Genomic DNA, 23,009 nt, shown 5'->3' on the forward strand with positions numbered 1-23,009 from the left:
CTACTACTTCAAGATGATGCTTTGTCACTAGATTTGAATTTGTTTTGGATCACCAAAAATATTTCACTCTAAATGATGGGGTTTGAGTTTTGTTGGTGTTGCTTTTCTTAATTTGGTCAGCCAAATAAACATCCTTTTCTGCATTTGAAGAGCTTTCATGCTGAACACCCAATCTAAAAATATCCAGCCCCTTTAAAGCATCTCAGAGTGTGCTTCCAAGAGGATTAGTTGCTTTTGAAAAATCTCCTTCATTTTGAAGGCTAGAAGGAATTGTCCCATATAGCACAAGTCAGAGAGGCCATCCTGATTCCAGGTCTGGGCCTGCTAACCTACGGGAGGTATTGGAGGGACCCAGCGTGGCACAGAAACCTGCTGCAAACTCTGTAGCTTTGGAAGGGTTTCGTCCTACCTCAATCATAGATTCTCTTATTCAGAGCAGAAAGAGGGATGCTTGCAGCAAGGCAGGGCTTAATCTGGACTCCAGTTAGGCGGTGAAAAAGCTACTGGTCTTGAGGTGCATCAACAATTCTTACAGTGAAATCTTACTTTGGTTTGATTGCCCCAAACCTGCTCCATGATCAGTTGCTGCTGTTGCACCTTGCACTGAATTGTACATAGCCTACGTAAGTCTTGTATGCTAAGCCAAAGGTTCAGCTCCTTTACCCTGATGTCCCCACACGACCATCTCCAGGCTGTGTTGAGTTGGCAGATCCATCCAGGAGAACGAGACACCCCCCCGCCTCTGATGAGTGTGAATGAGTAAAGCTTAGACACTTGGACACCTGATGTGTTTTGTGTCATAGTCCTGCAGAGAGGGCTAGTTGTGCTTGAAGCTGTGCACTCTTTGTCCCTAACAGTCTCTAATATAATTTGAAACAATACAATTAACAAAAATCCTTGCTTTTTGCATTTGGGCCAGTACCCCAAACTGCTGCTGTGTTCCAGACAGTGGTGTCTGGAGAAGCGCTGTCATTCATATAATTGCTATATGGTACACTCATCTGTAAGCAAGGATCTCAGTCTGGCTTTGGTTTCCTTCTCATTGCAGACTCTTCATCTTTCAGCTTTGCTCTGCTATGAAACTCTGATTTATGGCACTCTCTGTGATAATGGACTCATTATTGCTGAAGCTAAACAGTTAAATACATTCCCTGTGCATAAGATACTTTACACAAACAATGAAGACAGAGGATAATTATCACAGTAAATCAAACCTCATGAATATGGACCAAGATGTGATTTGTTATAAGCAGCAGTCATCTGAAATCAGTGATGTTTTTGCTATCGGATGGGGATCTTGCATTATTTAGTGTGAAACGGAGAGACGGCAACTAACCTTCCTTTTGTAGCAAAAGTTACGTTTTTATGCCATTTTTAAGCTCGTAAATTCACTTCCGTGAGCTTCTGGGCCACCAACAACAGCATCAGCGATATGTCCAACTTTGTTGCGCACTGGCCCTGCTCTGCTTTTCCAGATCCACTGTGAAGTGGTAATGCTGACCAGAGATCGCATTTACGTGGAACAAATTTGAGAGGTCACAAAGCAAAAAGAAATGCAAGGTTGCACAGTTTCCTTTTATTTTCCTGTTTTGCAGGGCCACGTTTCAGAGCAGATGCATGCTTTGCAAGGCTCTCAATTTATAAAGAAATAGCCAAAGTTGCTTTGGAAAGTAAAGAGGCCCTCAAAGTGAAAGGAAAAGCATCTGTTCAAAGGACATTACTCAGAATATAGTAAAACCTGTTTTTCTGACCACAGAGGTTACTTAACAACATGTGTCATGAGGAAATAATTAAAATTGTGAAGTTGACTTCAAAAATAGTGATTTGATTAGCTGCCAAGCACTCTGCATACGGAAAAGGAATACTCCATTATTCACTGGTCAGTGCTTGCTAGCCAAATCAATATGCCCGAGAGGGCAGAATACGTAGATAAGAGGCTTTCAGAAATGAATACTGAAGGCCTTATAGAACTTAGAGACCATCATAGTAATTAATAGCTCTCGCAATTTATGGTATTGCAGCTTGTCTTGATGAGGTTTATAAAAATAAGAAAAAAAAAAAAACAAACCTTGCAGCGGGGCCAGGGAAATGATGAGATAAAAAGCAAACAAAACCAAATAATCGTGGCAGTCCTCAGAGTTGCTGTTTGGTTCAGCGTAATTGATTTTGATGCAGATAATGCCCATCTTGTACCCAAAGGACCCAATTTAGGCCAAAGAAAAAGAGGCTGAGTGCAAATTATAGATGTCAATTAAGATGAACATTTCAAATGGTTTGGAAACCCTTGAGTCTCTCTGTCATCTCCTGCTTCGGCCAGGCACCGAGTCGAGCAAGCACCTGCAATTCTAAAATCAACCACCAAGGAAATTTCTCTTAGCCAGAGCTATGCTTTTTAGGGGTTTTGATCAAAGTGTGCGATGCTGATTTTGGTTCCCATGCTTAGGGAGGCTGTCTCTACAAATGAAGTCTGTTCAAGTAACCACAGAAGTGAAATCTTGCCATGAGATAGATCAGGCCTCGGGGCCGGGCTGGAGTTTTGTATGCTGTGCGTTCAGCTCTTACAATATTTTCAGCTTCACTTCACACAGTAATTTTCCAAACTTTCCTTGATTGATTAGTGGTACCTCAAGGTTGATTTCTATCTGCAGCGGTCCATCTGGCATTAGCCATTAGTGCTTTCTAATACACAGAAAGTAATTCAGTGTTTGATTTCACTAATTAAAGTAGTTTGGGTTGGAGTTTGCATGTTGAGGTTTTTTTCCCCTTGGATGATTCTTTTTTTCTTTTTCTTAACTGACACTAAAGGAAAAAATAACCTGCTCTTGAATCAATTATAGCCAAGAACTTGCAAAAATTTTGGCAGAGCTCAAAGACAAGGATTTTTATGATGAAAACTTCTTGACATAATAAAAGAAATTGTTCTGCAGAGACCTTTGAAGTGACCCCAGAAAAAACAAAGTAAGCCTCCTGTCTCCCTGGGAACAGTGAGGAGATCTGAGTTAATTGCCAGTATCTTTAATCTACATCTCCCTTGTGATTTTCACTCTGGAGTTTTAGATTGATTCTGATTAGCTTGACTAGAAGACCTGATTCTGTCCCCAGTTATGCTACTATAAATCAGACGAGCATCTTTGTTACAACTGGTGAAATTAGTGTGGCATGAGCAAACCAAGAGGGTCAGAATCACAGAACAGAAGACATTACTTTTTTTTTAATCTGATTGTCCACTCTCGTCCTGCTCATATTACTATGGTGATCAGGGAGTGCCTGACTGGGGACTGCATGAATGGTGTCCAAGCCAAAGATCCATGAAGTCAAAATGTTCTTTGCATTCAACTGAGTGAGCTTTCTGTTAAATCCTTGCAGTGATGGGAGAGAGGATCAGACACAAGGCTCAGGGCTTTAGTACTCAGCCTCATATCTGTTAATGGGAGACAAATGGTTTATCCCTTCCCTGCCCCTTCTGTGTAAGAGGTAAAGAACTGAATGAGCAGGCAAGGAGAATCAGACTGAGCATCATACAGGATCTCTGATGGGTTAGAGGACAGCTCCGTTCTCTGCCCAGAGTCTCGATCCTTTGAAGGCAAAAATCATTTCCCTGTGCTAAGGGAGCAGCATCTCCTTTCCCACTGGATCTGCAGCGTGTGATTACAGTCGGCAGCACCCTCCAGGACAACCTTGCCAATCATCTTAATTGAATCTTTCAGCTATTTCCCTGCAGCTGCCAATTTTGGTGTGCCACGTATCTTGCACATCTTTTTCATCAGAGCGGAATTAGGAAACGTGTTTCTTGCCATCTTATCTCTGTTGATAAATAATTGTATGTTGCATTTATTGGAAGCTTTGAACTGGTACATTTGGAGACACTATTTAATATGTCTGTCTGTGAACAACCATGGCTTGAACAGAATTTAATTACTGAGAATGGATTGCTGAGATTGGAAAGCACAAGAAAGGTGCTCCAGGTCCTTGGAATACATCTATAAAGGGCTTGGAGGGCCAAATGCTGGAGCTGCAGTCAACTGGATTAATGAGATTGGAAAGTGAAGAGAAGAGGAAGTCATTTCTTCTTAGCGAAGCAGGTGATACTGCATTCAGGGTGCCCCAAGGAAGGAACAGGAGGCAAAGCAATGCTGAAAAAAATATATCCGTGTTCTTGGGAGAATAGCGAGAGTTGCTAGCTTTGCCTCTGAGTTCATCTGGTCTGAGAATAAGTGTGTAGGATCAAACTGTGCATTGCAGCAGTGAACCTTGCACCAGTGCAGATGCCTTTGACTTGGTGCCAAAAATAGTTCAAGAGTTTAGTTTGTGGTGTATGGACCAGCTGTTGGCAAATTCAAATGGTCTGGTTCCCATTTACACCAAGGCCTTGCTGAGGATATGCAATGAGATCTTGGAGTAGGTAAAAATGTACTCGTAAAGTCATTTGGAGCACTTTGAAGGACAGCAGGAAAGAAGTCCGCAGCATGGCAAGAATCAGGCTGTAGAAATCACAGATGCTGTTTCAGTCCAGACAGGTGGCTATGCATGTGTGTTGTCCTGCATTTCTCCAGAGCTATTTGATTAAAAAAAAGAAGACAGATGTCTGTGAGCATGTTCTCTTACAGGATTGCTAGTACTGTCTAATCCTCGGCAGCTCAGGAATCCTTCCCCTAGGTACTGCTGCATTTATACTGGGTGATGAGTCCAAGAATGAATCCACAAAGATGTCAAACAGGAGAACAAAAGCCCAGCGGTCTGTTTATCCCTCCTGTATCCCTTTGGTTTACAAGTGAGTAGTAAATAATGCAAATTCTAATTACATCTTAAATATTCTGAGAGCCGGATGAGCATTTGCAGCCCTCCAGAGGAGAAATGTGGTGTGTTGATTGATTCTTGCTGAAAATGCTGTCTAGCGTGCAAGAAAAATACCTCTATAACTGTTGGCTGGCCTTCACTCTTGTCTCGGCAACTGCTTCCCAGGTGGGGAGCTGGCAGTGCTGCAGAAGCCCAACAGCAACCCTCAGGTAACTCCTTTTGTAGAGAGGGCTCTGTGTTTAATCGTTTTAATACATTCGATTTGAGGATTGCCAGCCAAATGCAAATTTGGGGAAGAGGTGCATCCAGTCTGTTTGGAGTCCTGGGTTCATTTTTCATCCTCAAGTGTAAATGGATGGAGCACCTGCTGTGGCAGCCTGACTCTGAAATGCCCATCCAAATAGAGGGGAAGGAAGGAAGAAGACTTTGAACAGCACAAAGGAGACTATTTCTTAGGCAGTTGGCAGTGATTTGGTTTAGCCTTGTATCACCTCCCAACTTGATCCCTCCAGTTTCCCCGTGAAACACAGGCATCGAGTGCAAGAGATGATCGGCTGTGGTACACAGCCCACACAGGCAAGGAACGTGGCCAAGAAGAACTTTGCTCTCTATAAATGTTTCAACCGTGTTAAAGGAAAGGCAGAAAAAGGCAGTTTGAGTTTGATTGCTTGTCCGTTTCACACCACTGAACAGACTGATTTCTGCCTGTGTCTGCCCAGACAGCTTAACCCCTTCTCAGGCTCCAGGGTGAACAACAGCACTTGCATCCACACAAAAAAAATGTGTCTGTTGCTGAAAACTTTCTATGACAGATTGATCTCTGGGGTTCATGTTGACCAAAAGCATTCTTTTTGGTTTCATTAAACCCATGCCACTGGAAGCATAGTATTGCTGTCTGATACCTGTACATCGCTAACCAGCAGCGAGGATGCGATATGAAAGAATATCTAACGCAGGTAGAGGTGGGTGCACTTTGTGTAAATGCAGCCAGCATGTCATCAGACCTGATTGCTCAAAGTCTTTAGCAATGCTGACAGAGTAAAACAGCTGCAGAGACAATTTTTACCTGCTCCTTGGCAGATCATGTTTATTGGTTTTAGTGTGGAGCTGTATTCACGGGCTTCTTCTCACTCAGCTGCATGGTGGGTGCTAAGTTACGCGTGCTTCAACATGGGAAATGAGTTTGAAAACTTGCTGGTAAGGTATCACCACGTTTGACTTTAGGGTGAGAGGAATCAAGAGTAGGTAGTTTTCTCTTCCAGCACCCATGAGCTGATGCAAGGTGTTCTGACAGTCTCAGGGAACCTGTGAGTACTGATGGTTGTGTGTACAGCAATGCTCTCCCCCTTGCAGATATGGTCATGTACCAAAGATCCATATCTAGGAGCTTCTTCCAGCTCCTTGAGTAAAAAAACAGGAGAAAAGTGGCGAGGATTCATGTCTGACTTCCCTGCAAGTGTTTTGTCCTGATGCTCCAGGTGTGACGAGAACATTATTTTATTCACTGCTTCAACAGCAAGTGCTTTACGGATCATCTTTTCCGGACACGCCATACGGAAAGTCCTCTACGCCGATGAAGCTTGATCCTTTTCTTGTTCACAGCGAGCTAATTCACAGTTCCTTCACTGCAAACATGGCTTAAATCAGGAATGATGCACTGAAATTGGAGGCAGGCGGCAATTCTGGGTTTATGCTAGGACCACCAAGGCTCACATGAGGTGTAGCGAATAGGGTACGTCAGTGCAAGTAAATTCAGACAGGAGCTTTGATTTTGATGGAAATTGTGCTGGAATTTCAGCTCTAGGACTAGTAGCAAGATAGCACTAGAAGTTTGGTATATTTTGTCTAAATAAAAAGTGTAAATTACATGGCAGAATTTGCTTTGCTCTGCACACAGCCTGTGTGGTGTTAATTAAATCCTCAGCTTCTTTTTTAGTGGAAGGAAGACTGAGAAAACGAGTATGAAATCAATTCTACATTTAATTAAACTAACTCTCTTCCATTCAGATGCTTTCCCACTATGATATTGGTGATGCAGTTGTAACGGTGAGCCAGTAGGAATCACAAAGAAATTGGTTTTACAGAAACAAAATTGACTTAAAAACTTGGGAATTTTATGGGTAGCATTATAAAACCAGGAGCCTAAGGTAAAAGCCCAGATCTCTGCACAGAGAGGCTTTTGCTTTGTTTATAATCCCTCCTTGGAATTTCTTTACACCGGCTCAGAACCAATGTTTCAGATGTTTTATTGTAATGTTTTATCATTTTAATTGTACCAGATTCCTATAGAAACCTCAGGCCAGTCCTTTGGTCACACATTGCTGCTATCCTAAGCCAACTGGGAAAAGAAGTGCAGCAGGTCCGGATGGATCCGGAGAGATGCTGGTGGAGTGATGAGTACCAGGCACTTTCAGAAGACTGATGTTTAACTTTTTGGTTTACTTTTGTTCTTACGCTTTCTTTCTCTGTCTTCCTGTAGGTTATAACCCTGGAAGGATGGGTTGACATCATGTATTATGTGATGGATGCACATTCTTTTTACAATTTTATATATTTTATATTGCTTATAATAGTAAGTATGAACTGTGAGATGCTCCCATTCCTTGTCCTTGTGGGGTAAAGTTGTTCCCGGGCTTTTCACAGAGAAGAGCCAGCTAGGATTCAGAGTGGGAGAGCCCTCCTCCCGCCATAAAGCATAATCGTGCAGGTTGTGATGAGTGCTGTGGGGACAGATTATTGGCTACAACGGTCCTTTTTAGTGTCACATGTGATGCATGGTCACAGCTTGTCAAGCCATATGGCCTTCCCTCCCTCTTATTCTCCCAGTCTTGGTCTTGTTACCTTGATGCGTCCTAACTATTGTGCCTTGGCCAAGCAACTGCTAATCAGAACAAAAAGCAGAGAGGCTGTAGCTTTTCTTCCTTTAGCCTCCTCAGTGTGCCACAGGACACCTCATTTCAATGAAGGGCCCTCAAACTATTGAACTTCACCTGAGCCCTTTAAATAAGAGTAATAATAGCAGTGCACCTTTCTGAGGTCTTATGGTGCTGTCGTTCCTAAAAACAAAGTATTACTGGTGGTGCTGCAGGTTGCCTTCAGAAGCTGCCATTCCACGTCCGCAAGGTTCTTTTTTTACAGTGGGCACAACCTTCTCCAGGGGTCTACATCTGTGGAAAAGTTAAGCATTTAAGTCAGGAGAGCAGAGGGAAAAGTACCATGTAGAAGTCAGGCAGGACATGGTGCCAGGCAGGAGGCACTTTGAAGTGCTTTTGTGGCTGGATATTCTTTATATATAACCCCATCCTCGTCAATGTGGTTTTGAAGGCCTTGGGAAGTCAAAACACCACAGCTCCCACCAGCAGTGGGAAAGGCATGGATCAGAGCAGTGTGAGAGTTTCCCAGTAATGGATAGCATTCTGAAGCCAGTGATTTTTGAGCCTTTAGCAATGGGCCATGCATAGTAGAGATTTACGCTCCACTCTTCTGAGCCCTTCTCTACAGAAGAGCCCTTCTCTGTGGATCCTTGCAGAAAAGCCAGAAGGTGACTAATCTCCAAGTCACTTGGAGCTGGGAATGGCACCCTTGCTGCTTCTCAAACAGTATCCAGGCTAATATTACGAACTGGAGAATAGCACTGCAAACCATCTCCCAACAGCTTCCCCTGAGGATTCACCAGACAATGGTCCAGATTAAATCCATACGTTTCCTACTGCGCACAGCACAGAGGTTTGGCCATGTAGACAGTGGCACTTTCTTGACGTCAGTCCCTTTCACGCCTAAGGGCACTGATTCTCTGATGGGAGTATTTGACATTTTCCTTTGGCTGATTTATGAACCCAAGTGGTGAAAAACCAGTTTGTGGACTCAACAGCTGAGGGAAGGATGTAGCCTTAGGTCACTTCACATTCTTGTCCTTGGGACTTCATTTTGAAAACCTGGTATCACCCAAGAACACATCAACTCAACCAGACAATAAATCAGGCCTTTCTAGGCTGGTGTCACCCAAGGATACCAGGAGCACTAGGAGCACTGAATCTCCTGGAGATGCATTTCTCTGTGTCAGAGAGATACGAGAGTACAAGGTCACAGATGCATGGACCCTGACTGTCCTCCTCAAAATGAGGGCACACTATGCCAGAGTGTGAAGTGATAGAGGAAGAGAAGAGACAGTTTCAGTACAGCACAAATTGGACTTCAGACCATTTTTCCTTCCAGGTTGGCCGGGTGTTTCCCAGTGATCTGTTTTGTGGTGGTAACTGATTGCGTTGTGTTTCATACACCCTGCGTTAGTAGCAAATGTCATCACTGTTGAGGGGAGGAAAGTGGTGAAGGCTATTGTTAACAGCTTTCTTTGCCATTGCCAAAGTAATTTAACATGGCTTAGGAGCAAATTTAGCAGCTCAGGCACATGTTGACATAACAGTTGGTGAGCAGACACTGAGATTTGGCATGTTTGGAAATCTCGGGATTTCTAAGAACCACACTTCAAGTCCAGACAGCATGTGGTGGTGAAGAGCATGTCTTGCTTTGTAAAGTCCCTGATAATTCCTTTCCCTGTGTTTTCTCCAGGTTGGTTCCTTCTTCATGATTAACTTGTGCCTGGTTGTGATAGCAACACAGTTTTCTGAAACAAAGCAGCGGGAAAACCAGCTGATGCAGGAGCAGCGAGCCCGTTATCTCTCCAATGACAGCACAATTGCCAGCTTCTCGGAGCCAGGTAGCTGCTACGAGGAGCTGCTCAAGTACATCTGCCACATCTTCAGGAAGGTGAAACGGCGGACAATACGCCTGTACAATAACTGGCAGAGTAAGCGTCGGAAAAAAGTTAACCCAAACAGCACCACAAATGGGCAAAGCCACCGAGGCAAAAAGCGCATCACCTCCATACACCACCTCATCCATCATCACCATCACCACCACCACCACCACTATCACATCAGCAATGGGAGCCCTCGGGGGCCACGCTCCAACCCGGAGATCTGCGATCTGGAACTCAAGGTCATGAAACCTGGAGGCCAATTGATGCTTCCTTCTCCATCCCCCAACTTGCAGAGCCCTGCTCCTCCTCCAGATTCGGAGTCTGTGCACAGCATTTACCATGCAGACTGTCATGTCGAAGGACCACAAGTGAACTGTAAGTCTTCCAATGCCCCTGCAAGCATGAAACTGACTGCTGGACTCTCCAACCATGGCAACATGAACTATCCAACCATCCTGCCTTCTCCAACTAGCAAAGCCAGTTCTGTTCCAGTTCCCAAAGGAAAGAAGAATGGCAATTCACCTGTGGCCGTGGTTAATAGCCCTGTAAATTTGGGCACGGATTCTTATGGGAAGCTGCAGCAACTGGTAGGAGAGCACGGTAAGGAGAAACAAGCTGATTTTTTTGCTTAGGAAAACTGGGCAAAGGGCAAATTGCTCAAGAGTTAAGGTATTAATGATAGCTATGTAGGGTGCTGAAGATGGAGGCTGTTTTGTGAATGCTATTTGAACTGGGCGCTGAAGCCAGAAGTAGGACAGGTTGAGGGGACTGAGAGCTCTGTTCCTTCTACCCTTGTATTTGCAGTCGTTGGGTAAAGCAAGATACGGGATGGTCCGGGCAGTGAGTTCAGGCCACTGCTGGAGGCCTCTTTCCCGTGGTTACAAAGGATGTGGTTTTGAGCTCCTCTCGTGTGCTTATCCTGGAGGTTCTCCCTCTGTTCCCACCCAAGAACAGATCTATGCAACCCCTGGAATTACATCTCTGGTGAATGACGGACCTGCAGGCTGCAGCCCTGCAGCAGAGAAGCCCCAGCTGCTGGCAGATGGTACCTTGAAAGGGAAGAGCAGGTGGAAGCTGGTGAAGCATAAGGTATAGGGAACATAAGAAGTTTAAAACAGGGAGGCACTGAAAGAACTCAAAACAAAGACTTCTAGAAACCCCTAGTTCTGCTCTGACGGGCTCCTGAGCCTCTGAATTTCTTTTTGGTGAGAAGGAGCAGAAGGTTTGGAGGAAGGCCCATGGCCACTGCAGGGTCTTGCTCTGTGCTAGTCCTCAGAGGATGCGTGTGAGGGCAGGAGTGTAGCAGAGCTACAGGTCTCAGGCTTTCCCTCTCGTCCTTCCCCATGTGCAGAAGAAATGTAGGACTGAGTGTTGCCGCAGATTTGGAGCTCCATTCAGTCTGAATGAAGGAGGAACATCCTGGGGACTCTTTTGTACCTCGGTCCCATCCCTGTCTGTACAGACTGTAGCCACCCCAGCACTGCTGGTTAGTGTAGTTTTATCTCCCTTCACGTATAAATCACCCACTGCTGGAGTAGTGATTACATGCAATACTTAGGTTTCTATTTTGCAAAATGTTTCCAGTCCTCATGACTGGAGCTAAAGGCTGAAAAATAGAGTCTTAAGCCCTCAAACAGTAAAAAGTCAAAAAGATCTAGCTTCTATTTTTTAATCTCTTTAAACCAAACTCGTCATCTGTTTTTTTCAATGCCTGTGTTTTCCAAAACTGTTTGTCTGTGTGTGCATGGACACAAATATTTATCCTAGTGATGTACGTGCTGAAAAAATACCAAGCCTAGCTTACGGGGGGGTCACAGTAAAGGTTGCTTGCCAAATAGATTGGGTGGCTTGTCTTTGTTAATATATTTTTTTTAAGTGACCATACAAAAGGGTAACGTGGATTGTTTATAGAAATTGCCTTCGGCAGACATTTCTGTGCGCTTGGGAGCTTAGCAGGAGGGCAGAAGGGGGCAAGGTTAGTAGCAACGTTCTTCCGTTGTTAAGCAAGGGCTTTATATGAATCACTGGTTCATCTTTAACTATGCAAGTTGATGAGGGTTATTATGAGAATGTGTATTTACCTTGAGATAAAAGTCCAGGCTCTGCAGAAGTCTGGAACTTGGAAAGCAAGGATGAGAAGAAAAGGTGTTGCTTGGAAGGCATTGCTCAAGTCAGAGGTTTGGTTCTTTGTGCTTGCAAGGGGATCTGCTGCTGGGGTCCTCTTCAGGAGAAGAAAGCCCCAGATCTCAGTCCCAACTGTGACATCCCAGGGCCACTTCAATGACTTAGGAGATCTTCACATAGCCTGTGGTGGTCCTTTGAAAGCCAGATGTTAGATGGAGTTGCTATTAATAATTACAGTATCCTCTTTTTACAGAGGCATTTCAGCCCAGAGAATGCCAAAATGCTTTAAACAAATCTCCTGAAATTGTTTTGTCTCTTTGAGGAGTGTGGTCATATCTAGGGGAAGGGGTGGATGCCGCAGCTCTTGGCTGGTGAGCAGCAGCTTATCTGGCACCCTGAGGAGCACAGGGGCTAGGAAGGGAAGCAAGTCAGCCGGGTCCATCTGGAGACCCTGTCACACAATATGTCAGTGCCCAGCTCTTCCCCTCCATGGCTCTGGCTCTTTCCAGGCCCTTCTTCCCACTCCTGCCGCAGCCCCTCCTGCCACACCAACAGGGCTGAGTCGGATTCACTCCTGCACCGCAACCATCTTTGTACAGCAGGGATGATGGATGTGTCTTCCAGGCTTCAGGAGGATCTTTAAGTGTCAAATAAGCTAGCTCCTGAGGGTGTAGCTCTGCCACGCACAGCTCCCAACTCATATTTCTCCATCCCAGCCTAAACTTAGCAAAGGAGCCATGTTAAGTCCCTGCCCTGTGCTCGACGGGGAAGGTGAGGTGGGCTCACAAGCTCACCCAACACTCCTGGCTGGCCTCAGCCTCTTTGAGCAAACAAAGAGCTATTTCACTTAACTCTCTCTCCACTCTTACAAGTCAACAAGCGGAGCCTGTTCACTGCAAGACTTGTGCAAGGAGAGCATGCAAGTGATAATTGAGAGCATTAAGGAGGCATTAGCAGCCAGGGCACTCACAGCCCCAGCTGGAAATAAGGTTAGTGTCTGCTGGGAAAGATGCAATTGTGGGAGAGAGTATTCTCTTCCCTTCTTTTATTGTGGAATAGAACAGCATAAAGTACAGTCTGTTCCTCCGTGTTCTCGTGCCCTGCAATGCTGTGAGGTTATTTTAGCAGGCAGCCAAGGAGACTCTGGTATTTTGAAGACATCTGCGGCGCCAGTATTTTTCATATAATTTTTAACACTTTGATAGCATTAAAAGACGTCTGGCAAGGCCACTACCTCTGCTGTCCGTGCTACTGTGGCTGTGCTGCAGCCCTTCCTCGTCAGACCGGTCCCACTCAGCAGCGCTGTGCTAATGTGCAGTGCTGCACCCGTGCTGCCTGCGGGTCAAGTAAGGGGACAAATATTTCTGATCCTCCTGGTGTCTTTGACGTAATGACCAGGAGGAGGACAGTCCTCTCCTGCAAGGCTGTTTTGAAGGCCAGTGATATTTGAGTGACGTTCAGGCAAGTAAAATCTATTTTGATTTGTCACAACCCAGTTTTCAAGCTAATGGGGTGCTTTATTTCGTTTGGTGCTGCCTCCTCTTTAAAGATGTCCTCAAGTGTCAGCCAGGAGTAGCTGAAATCAGCAGCATTACTGCTGGGTGAGCTCCAAGCTCCTGGGCCCCGAGCCAGGAGCATGCACTGCCTTTTGCTTGGTCTCCCCAAAACCCATCCAAGTGTCCCCATCCAACCTCCAGTCAGGGGCATGTTATGGGGAGAGCTGTCCCCTCACCTTATTTCCCTGAACCTCAAGGAAAGTTTTCATTGATGCTTGAATGGCATTTTGTAGCAAGGATCCCATGCTCGCAGTATTGCATTCCTGTTGGGTTTTTTCTGCCGTTAATATCTGGTTCCTAAATATGAGGAAACTAGGAATTTAGTTTCTAAGTAAGAGGAGATAAAATCTGGTTCCTGTTCCACCCGAGTCGTCCTTGTTATGCTTGTCCATATCGTCTCCATACCCTGGCTCTGTGAGGGCAGCCAGCATTTCTCCTCACACCACCAAACATGTGGCAATGTGTTTGATTTTAAAACACCCTGAACAGTCAGTCGTGAGCCTCAAGCAAAGAATTCACCTGAGCTTTATTAAAGGCTGAAGGAGGGATGAAGGAGACTGAAGGGACTACGTGACTCTCCGAGCTGTGATCTGTGGTCTGTAGCCACCTTTGGTCCATTTCTCCCGCTCCCTCCTCATTATTAGCTAAATGGAAGTGCTATCTAAATTGGGTGTAGCAGCTTGATAGCGCTCAGATCACCACTAATGATGTTAGCCTGGTCAGATATAATAAAAAATAATTGAAAGTGAGAGGTGTGCCAGTCAGCCTTCCCCCAGCAGCAGAACACAAAATGGCTGCCACGCTGTGTGGAGAGAGGCCCCTCAGCCCCGTGTCCATGGAGGGGGCTAGAGGGTGGGTGTCGGAGTTTGGGGAGAGCGGAACAGAGGGAAAAATGAGACAAAGCAAGAGCCACTTGGTAAGATGGATGGCTACTGTATTAGGGTATTGCATTTATTTGCGGATGCGGCAGAAGCTGCTCTGCCCTGGACAGGCCCAGTGCCAGCCAAGCAGGGACACAGGGCTGTCCACCATGTTGAGGGTGTGAGGTGGCTCACGGTGTGCGTCTGCCCTTGCAGGTCTGCGGCGGACGCCCAGCCGGCTGTCGGGGCTGAGCGCGGCCTGCCCGCTGCCCAGCCCGCCGGGCGGCACGCTGACCTGCGAGCTGCAGGACTGTCCCTTCTGCGCCAGCCTCCTGGAGGACCCCGAGTTCGCCTTCAGCGAGTCCGACAGCTGCGACTCTGACAGCAATGGCGTCTACGAGTTCACCCAGGACCTGCGGCACGGTGACCACAGAGACCAGCTCCAGCAGCAGCGGGGCAGGAGGAGGAGGAAGAAGAAAAAACCCAAGGAGAGGAACAAGGTCACCCGCCTGTGGAAGGCTTTCGGCAGCAAACTGAAGAGGATCGTGGAGAGCAAGTACTTCAACCGGGGGATTATGATAGCCATTCTCATCAACACGCTGAGCATGGGCATCGAGTACCACGAGCAGGTGAGTGCAGGACTGGCCTGAAGAGCCCCGAGGGTCTGTGGTTTCAGGTGTTCATGGCGTGGTGGCTTGGGGTGACTCTGTCAAAGCCATACCAGAGAAGTAAGCGGTTTTCATGCAAGTTGGAAACACCAAATGGGGCCAAGGGCCTGATCCTGCAGACTTGTGATGAGCAGGAGCATCTTTCTGTGTGCAAAAAGCCTGGAAGGTGGCTGGCAGCGCTGCTGAGGTGTGGAGAGTTTAAATGTGTGTGTTAGGACGTGGCAGCTCAGAGCCTGACGGCTTAAGTTGTTTGCTGTGAATTATTCATTTAAGCGTGAATTGTTCTAGTGGAAATACCGCTTTGGTCTGATGGTGGTGGCACACAGTGGACCTTATAGTGCAAATAACCCACACAGAAGTTTCTTCTTTGATCCCGGACCTTTAAATAAAGACTTAAACAGTCAGGCAACGCTAAAAGCAGCAAAGAAAAAAAAGAAGTTTGTTTCTCCTTGAAGGCTCCAAAACCTTTAATTTGATCTTATAGGGTGCAAGTAGGTCTTTCTTTTAAGTGTTTGGAGGGAGGAAAGAAAAATTATGCTGTTCCCAGTATTAGTCTGAACATGGTGATGGCAGAAAGCAGTGCTGGCAGCTGAGGACAGCTTGTCCTTGTTGTTGGCTGATGGGAGCTTGAGGGACTGTGCTCCCTCAAAATGGGAGAGGGAGGTGAGTCATCTTAGTATCTCCAGTTGGTCACTCTGGGGAAAGCTATGCTTTTCTGGGCTTTTCTGTCTCAGAAAAACTGGTTACTTTCAACTGTTTTCCCAAGATGTGCTCTGGAATTTCTCGTGCTGCCTCTGTATCAGGTGCAGAAAATGCATCCCAGCAAGGCCAGGAGATCCTCATACTGATCTTCTGTGAAGTGGATAGTCAAAGGTTCATCCAGTGCTCCCCCAAAATCTCTACTGCAGGATCAGGCCCAGGTCAAGGTCATTTATAAAGCTGTCCCTCCTCTCTGCCTTGGTCTGTCTGCTCAGGAGTGAGGCGGAAAGGCAGACAGAGTAGCACAGTACATTCAAAGGCAGGACAAGAGGCTTTGCATTTTCTTCTCCATCATTTCCCAGGATTAAGTTCTGCTCGGGACCATGGCAAGCAATCCTCTGGAGTGCTGCTACTTTATTTTCTCTCCACTTGTGTGCTTTAAACCCCCATATTCTATGCTGAGACATATTTTCTTTCAGAAAAGCAAGTACTCAGCTAAAACATGTGAACCTCAGCCATGCAACAATAAATTAGTTCACACTTACAGCAGAGAGCGTCCAAACCCAACAAAGAAATAGCTGTCGCTGTCAGATTTCTGTCTGGTTAGTTGTTCCACAACAAGTTTTAAAATTAGGAAATACACCTTGTCAGTCGCCTATGAATAGACCATTCATTCCTCACAGTGGCTGCATTTCTGCATGGATACTCTTTTGTCAGGCGGATACAGCTTTGTCAGTCCTTGGATATTGCCGTGATGGGTGCTGAGGGAAAACCTTAGGCAGGCTGCAGTGAGAAAGCCCAGGGATAGCATGGAGTCTGTCTACAATCACTCGTATAAAGGTAAATTGTGATAATTACATCCTTGCTGCTAACAAAAGAAAACTGTAGCCGGCAGGTTTATATTGGATTTTACCTTGTAAAAGATTTGCTTTAAACCATCTCAAAGCCAATGGCAATAAAGATTCTGAAGCTTTTGGCTACGGAGCATCAGACTCCCGCCAGCTTTGCTCGCAGGCACTGCCCAGCGTGGGCCCAATAAAAAGGGAGGAATTTTGAAGTGAAACCTGTAAAAGTTCCTCCACGTGCCTGACTGCAAAGTGTCTCTGGTACGCAGCAGGGATAACGAGCCGTAGAGCTGTCAGAGCCCAGCTTTGAAACACCTCGCCCAAGCACTCTCCTATCAACAGAGTGACCTCCAGGGCATTGCCAGAGGCTGAGACACTCTCCGACAGCAATGGAAAATGGCTCTAGGCTCCCAGACTGTTTTGCATGAAAGTCTGGGGCTTCTGTGAGCAAAGTGGGGTGATTTCAGAACCCACAGCCCTCCTCGTGTGAGAGTTGGCTGCAAGACTCGGGGTGGGGGGCTGGCTTTGTGTGGAGATAAGGAGGAGATGCCTGAGCGAAGCTGTCACGAACCCACAGCGTGGTGTTGGGACGGAGGGAAGGTGAGAATGGCTTGTTTTGGGTATGCCGCGGTCCTTGCCAGGAAAAACAGTTTAATCACAGCTTTCTGGTTACTCAGTGATGGGTGCTGCCCAGTCACTCTGCACCTCTGCTCAGAGCAGGTATTATAAGGCAAGAACGTGTGAACCTTCCCCAGGCTGTTAACCAGGCATGGATGTTACCATCATCTCCTTCTCCATCCTCCCAAGGGCAAACCTGGAGGCCATTCCCCAAGTTGTAAGGATTTAGGAGCTGCCTACAAGGATAGCTACTCTGTGGCTCTTCTCTGCTTTGCTTGCTCCCTCCGAGCTGTTCAGTGTTACCCAGAGAGCAGGGTTCAGGGGCTCCCGTTGAGGAGGCCTCCTGTGCCTGCTGACAGCAGCATGGGCAGGGGAGTCCTGGACCCTGAAGCCCTGCGAAACATCACCTACCATGGAGACGTTTGCTCTGGGTGGAACAGCTTAATCAGGTTCCCTGGTCTCGACTCATGCCACTTGTTTTCAGCCATTGACTGGTTTTATCAAACTGAGCTCCAATCAGTGCAGCAGCCACAGGGAAGCCCTCCCCAGTCCTCACTGTCTGTAAGGAAATGCCCAATCCCTTTTATAAAAAATTATTAATGGCTGCTTGCTTTTCCGGCTTCTCAGACTTCATAGTCATCAGCAGCTTTGCAAATAGATGGGCACACTATATACGTTTTTATTTCAGAGTGCTATTCAAAGCCAAGGCATCAATCCTTTGTGTGTGTGGGAGGGATGGAGGGCACTGAACAACATATGGCATGGAAGATAGAGCAGCACTAGTCCTTGGTGTGTTATCTTGCCTTTCATCCCGGGACATAGCAGCGCTCTGCAGAGAAGTCTCACGGAGCCCTCTTGAGGCAATCAGGCATTATTGTCCATATCTTCTGGATGAGGAAATCGAGGTTGCAAGGTGCCAGGCTGGAGGCAAAACCCCATGGGCTTTACTGCTGGCCCTTATGGTAGCCGCAGGGCAAGGGGGCACATGTGCTGTAGCAGCACTTTGGTAGCACCCTTTGACAAGACAGGAAGGTGAGCTGTGTCTGTTACTGCCGCAGTCCCGGATGCTACCTCCAGAGGAATGAGAGAAACCTGTCCATATCCAAATTCCCTCAAGGCTTCAGTAGGTGTTTTTATGGGAATTTGAAGCTCACAACAGTCTGCTCACCGTTACTCTGGCTGCTCTTGGCTAACATAGCTGGCACCACTCCATTTAATGCACGTAGCCCACGTAATATCCTTTTAGGCAAGGATCCTGTCCATGGCTGAGGGCACAACCGCTGTAGCAGCTAGCTGACTCATAGGAAAGGTGAGGAGATGCTAGAACTGCTTTGCACAGAGCTGTCCTTTAGCAGTCCTGCTCTTCTCAGAGGCAGACTGAAGATTTCATGGCAGCACAGCTGGTTTGCGGCAGGAGATCTGGGTAGCAGGAGGCAGCTGATGATGGGAAGCAAGTTTCTTTGGGACTTCAGTCATTAGCAGCAATCGGATCCTCCTGCACAGCACATCCGTGGGGTTAACAGCCAGCTCTGTCTTCAACTGCCACGTTGTACATGGCTGGTAATTAGGAGGTTACAGGATGCTGTTAGTTAGCAGCAGCACAACTTGTATTTCAAAGGTTAATTGGCTGGTTTGGAGTTCCTTTTTTTTTTTTCCCCCTCCTCTCTCGTGCTTTATTTATTTATTTATTTGTCTGTCTCCAGCACGAATAAGCACTCCCACAGATGAGGCAAGCCAAGTACAAAGAAGGCGGCAGTGCTTGCATTAATCTTCCAGGCAATTTCAGTACATTGGATGATTTTGTTATGCATTCATTGCAGCTGACAATTCTCCAGAGTATCTGAGAACGTGTCGTGGCACTGCAGCAACCAAGCAGGAACAGTGCACTCCAAAAGCATGACCTCTGCCATGCCTTTGGGGCAGTGGGGAGAGACACCTGGCACAGGCCGGTCCTGTTCCAGGAGCTGTGTTTTCAAGTGCCTCTCTGCCACTGAAAGCTGATACCTTTTTGTCCCAGAGTCAGCTCCTATGTGTGCTTCACTGACTGGTCTGAAGAAATAATTGCTACTTCTTTGGTCTGCCTGGGTTCCCAGCTCGCTGATTGTCCAGTAGAAAGACAGACTCCTGTTCATTTGTCCAAGAGAGATGCTGGCGTTATCCCTGCAGAAGGGTGAGCTCTGAATTCATCCCTGAGGACCTCTGGTTTAAGTTGTGAAGAGAGACCCCCACTTGGCTTCCCAGAGGAATTTGCAGAAGTAGCTGTTGATACGTGTAATGATTCCACATAAAAGGCTCAATTTACATCAAATGGCACTAGAAATGCTATTTTATATTTACTTCTCAGAAGAGAAGTACAAATTAGTATTTGTTCCAAGCTGTTGCTGTTCAAAGAGCTTTTAATTGCTTTTCTGATCCCTCATCCGTGGCATGTTTCATTCAGAGCAACTGTCTTTAGGTTGGAGCTGACTTTGGTGGGCACCCAGTGGTCCATTGCTTATCAGTGTAAGAGGAGTATTGGTTTGGAGTAGCACATTTTATTATTCTGGAGTAAAAGTAATTCTGTGTGATTTAAGGTAGCAACTAGCTTCTCTAGTGATGTTCTATTTTAGCATTTGTCAATTTTGGCTTGAAAAATTGGTTTGGCCTGGAAAGCTCAGCACTTACTCAGAAAGCAGAGGAGAATCCTTCAGAGTGTTTGAAGCAAATTGCTTAAATTCCTTTTGAGTTGTGAGTCCATAAAATATTATCCTGATCTGAGATTCTCACTTTCAGCTCGCAAAACTTGTTCGCTCTTCCAACTTTTTGCATGATCCAATTTTGAGAACTCGCACACTGGCTGGACTTGAAGCAGATTCCCCCAGCCCAGCCCAGGATGTGAACGTTCAGCCCAATGTGTTTGTGCTTATTGCATAAATGATGTGAGACTCATTCTGCCCTTAGTAGTCCTTTGTTCTGTGTGTTTGGGCTTTGTCAGCTGCATACCAAGCCATCCCTCCCTGCTCCACCTCCAAGGTCCCAGCAGTAAGCGCGGGGTGGACAGCTTTCCCCATGCGCTGGTTTGGTAGGGAAGCTGTGTCAGTCGAGAACATGTGCTGGGTCTCCTGAGCAGGGCAACAGAAATTTGGCTCATTCAACAAACACCTTGTGATAATCTGAATTCTGTCCCCACCTCTTGGGAGGGAAGAGAAGGGCTTTGTCTGGAGACCTTGGGGAAGAGAGGTGTTTCCCATCCTCTCTTGTGCCCCAAGATCATACCACATTTTTAGTGCTCTCCAGACCACCTTTATCCGGGCCCCCTTTTCTGCAGACAGCCACTCTGTCAGGACATTAACAAACCTGGTAACAGTTTGGGGATCCCCTCTGCACAGTTCAGGCTGCAAGGCTTCTGATGAGAGCCAGCAGCAGCTCATATGTGGAGCATTTACACCTGGCAAGGTGTCACTCCCATGTTAGAGGGAATCAAAGGTCAGAGGCAAGATAGCATGGACTGATGGCAAACATTCGCAGTTAAAAGCCAGGTGTCCCGGCTCAGGGCTAGATCCCTGTCTGCTGGACCTTAGCAGCTTTCATGGCAAAGGGTGTGAATCACGTCCTTCCACGGGGAGCCTGCCCTGAGTGGCGTTCATGGAACCTTCTCTCTCTTTTATTCTCTTCTGTAATTTAACTGACTCCACTGCTCTGTTTTCCTTCTGTTGGGTTGTATGTTCTTAGTATATTTTTTTTTACTATATAAGGGAAAGTATACTAGAGATCCGTCCATTCCTCTGCCTCCTACCAGACAGGAACAGCACCTCTCCAATGCAGAAACTGAGTGTAATAACTCATTCGAGTGCTGACATACTGAGCAGTCAGGGGAGAGTCAGGAGAACAACAGAGCTAGTCATGGCGAGGGGAGTTTGCAGTCTGATCTGGTTCCTATAGATGTGCTCATTAGTCTAGGGAATAATATTAGAATATTCCCTGTGGAACTGTAGGCAATGTTTTACCACCACCAGTGGTTCAGTTCCTTCCCCTCACTTATGCCATTAGTTGTTCTCTGTGGTGAGGGACTGGCCGTATAAATCACATCTGCTCTCTGCCAAGATGACAGACTTCTTAAGCAGGTGATAGTAACATGCTTCCCAGCATAAGCTGTTGCATGGAGACTGGAGATCTGCACAGCGCCAGTAACAGACCCACGCTGTGTAGCCACAGTGTGCGGGACCCACCAGATGTGTTTCTTCCATCTGGGTCATGCAGCGAGTCAGCCGAGACAGTCACGGTGCCCTCCAAGGCTTCTGAGACTGAATCCATGAAACCCCCATGCTTCATAAGCATCCATGATGGCACCAGCTGGTTATATATAGAATGTAGACAGATTGTTTGCATTTCAACTGGCAGGTAAAATAAACCAGGTGTAAGATAGCTCCAAGAATGAAAGCAGAGTGCACTTGCCAGCTGCATTTCATCACAAAAATGTGCGTAAATCATGGCCATGGGTGGCCAGTTTCAAATGTTATGCTGACAATGGCTCTAATGTGCTCCAAGGCAGGGAGGCTTGACACAGCTGAACAGCAGGGTGTTCGCTTTCTGCAAAGGAAAACTGCAATGAGAGAGGGCCTGTAATGAAGAAGGTGGCTTTCACAAAGAATGTGGCGTTGCATTGAGCCTGTGCCTTCCTGCTGGCTGTCAGCTGAATGCTTTTCATCTGGGAGTGGGTTTGGTGAGAGGAAGGTTGGCTTTGATCAGGTAAGCAGGCCTCAGGGTGAGCACGCTCCGTGCTCCAAAGCAGGCGTACCTGGTAGTCCCTTGCCTGCGCGATGATAAGATACAACTTCAAGGAAGAGCTCGAGCATCTAGTTCATGGCGGCTGTGATCAGCAGCTCCAGAGAGATCATGGTGCCTGCAGGCAACATGCAGAGCCCCAGTCAGGTCCCTCTGAGCAGCCCTCGCGGCTTTGGTACTGCACATGGCAGCAGCTTGCCATCCTTCCAGCTGCCTCCATGAAAGGCAGCTGGGCTGCGGGGACAAGAGCAGGGTTAGCAGAGAACAGCAGAGGAGGAAATGCAAAAGACTGAGACGGCCAAACCAGCCGACGGGTGCAGGAAAACATGCTTAGGCATCATTGGCAAACCTTGGAGGGGAACGTGCCCTGGAGTGGTGGGAAGTAAGGAGTGGCTTGGATTGTCTCAGGAGCTCTGGGCGGGATGCAACTGCTGGTCTACCAGGAACACCACCTCCCATGTTAGCTGAGGCTGTCTCTTTGTTTCCTTACACTTCCCCAGTCTGTCTGCATCCATCTTTTGTCTTCTTGGATTTTTTGTTCCACAAAACAAGGATTGCATTTTGTTCTGTGTACATCACCCCGTCGTGTGGGACTCCCGGGCAGGACCTGCTAGATGTTATTACAAGTAATAATAACAGTGGGAATGGGAACAGAGCACTGCAGCTCTCCCGGCACCAGTTTTTATGCCTGGATGTTGCAGGTAGACTCTGTGAAACTGAGTTTACAGCCCAAATTCAAACCAAATGCAACAGGAGTGTAACACAAGAGGATATGCAGACAAGAGGATGGGGAGGGCGGTACGTGATGGTGCTGTGCCGTGGACTAACGATGCCTATAGATTGGTGGTTCCCAACTGTTAAGAGGAAATAGTCATGTTTAATACTTTTGTGCATTTCCAACTGCTCCCTGTGGATGATTGCTTTCTGTGTAGACCTAGAAAATACAGAAAGGTTTAAAAACAGATTTAACTGAGAAAATGTTAGGAAGGTGTAGAAAAGACGGTCATGCCACACCCGAGAGCAAAGTGGGGTTAGTATTTGGCAGTACGTACGAAATGATGGCAACTTAGTCTGAAGCTCTGTGTGCAGATTCAGCGGTATTGCTAAGGTGTCCTTAGGACCGTACACGGCCCTTCTCTGGGTACCTCGGAGCTGAGAGGCAGAGCCAGCTGTCCCCATCGGCAGGCAGAGGATTAAAGATGCTCAGGGTAGCAATCTAGCTCCTTACACCAGAGGAGAAGACCACGGCAAGGAAATAAACAGGTCTGTTTACTGCTTCTATCAATGCGAGTCATGAATTTTCCTCAGGTTTTAACCAG

The 23,009-nt window shown here is 46.7% G+C and overlaps 1 protein-coding gene across 6 annotated transcripts in view; it reads left to right on the top strand.

Annotated features, from left to right (window-relative positions):
• Positions 1-23,009, top strand: part of CACNA1H (calcium voltage-gated channel subunit alpha1 H) — a 260,228-nt gene that overhangs the window by 160,612 nt on the left and 76,607 nt on the right. For all 6 annotated transcript variants that reach the window (XR_012044869.1, XM_072877585.1, XM_072877586.1 and 3 more), the window contains 3 exons: positions 7,277-7,369; positions 9,367-10,156; positions 14,313-14,725. Coding sequence is in view for 5 of the 6 variants with exons in the window: in XM_072877585.1 (XP_072733686.1) it covers positions 7,277-7,369; positions 9,367-10,156; positions 14,313-14,725 (1,296 nt within the window). In the remaining variant the exon portion in view is untranslated. The remainder of the gene's footprint in view (positions 1-7,276; positions 7,370-9,366; positions 10,157-14,312; positions 14,726-23,009) is intronic.

Source organism: Ciconia boyciana, chromosome 13, assembly GCF_034638445.1.
Source record: "Ciconia boyciana chromosome 13, ASM3463844v1, whole genome shotgun sequence".
Taxonomy (NCBI): domain Eukaryota; kingdom Metazoa; phylum Chordata; class Aves; order Ciconiiformes; family Ciconiidae; genus Ciconia; species Ciconia boyciana.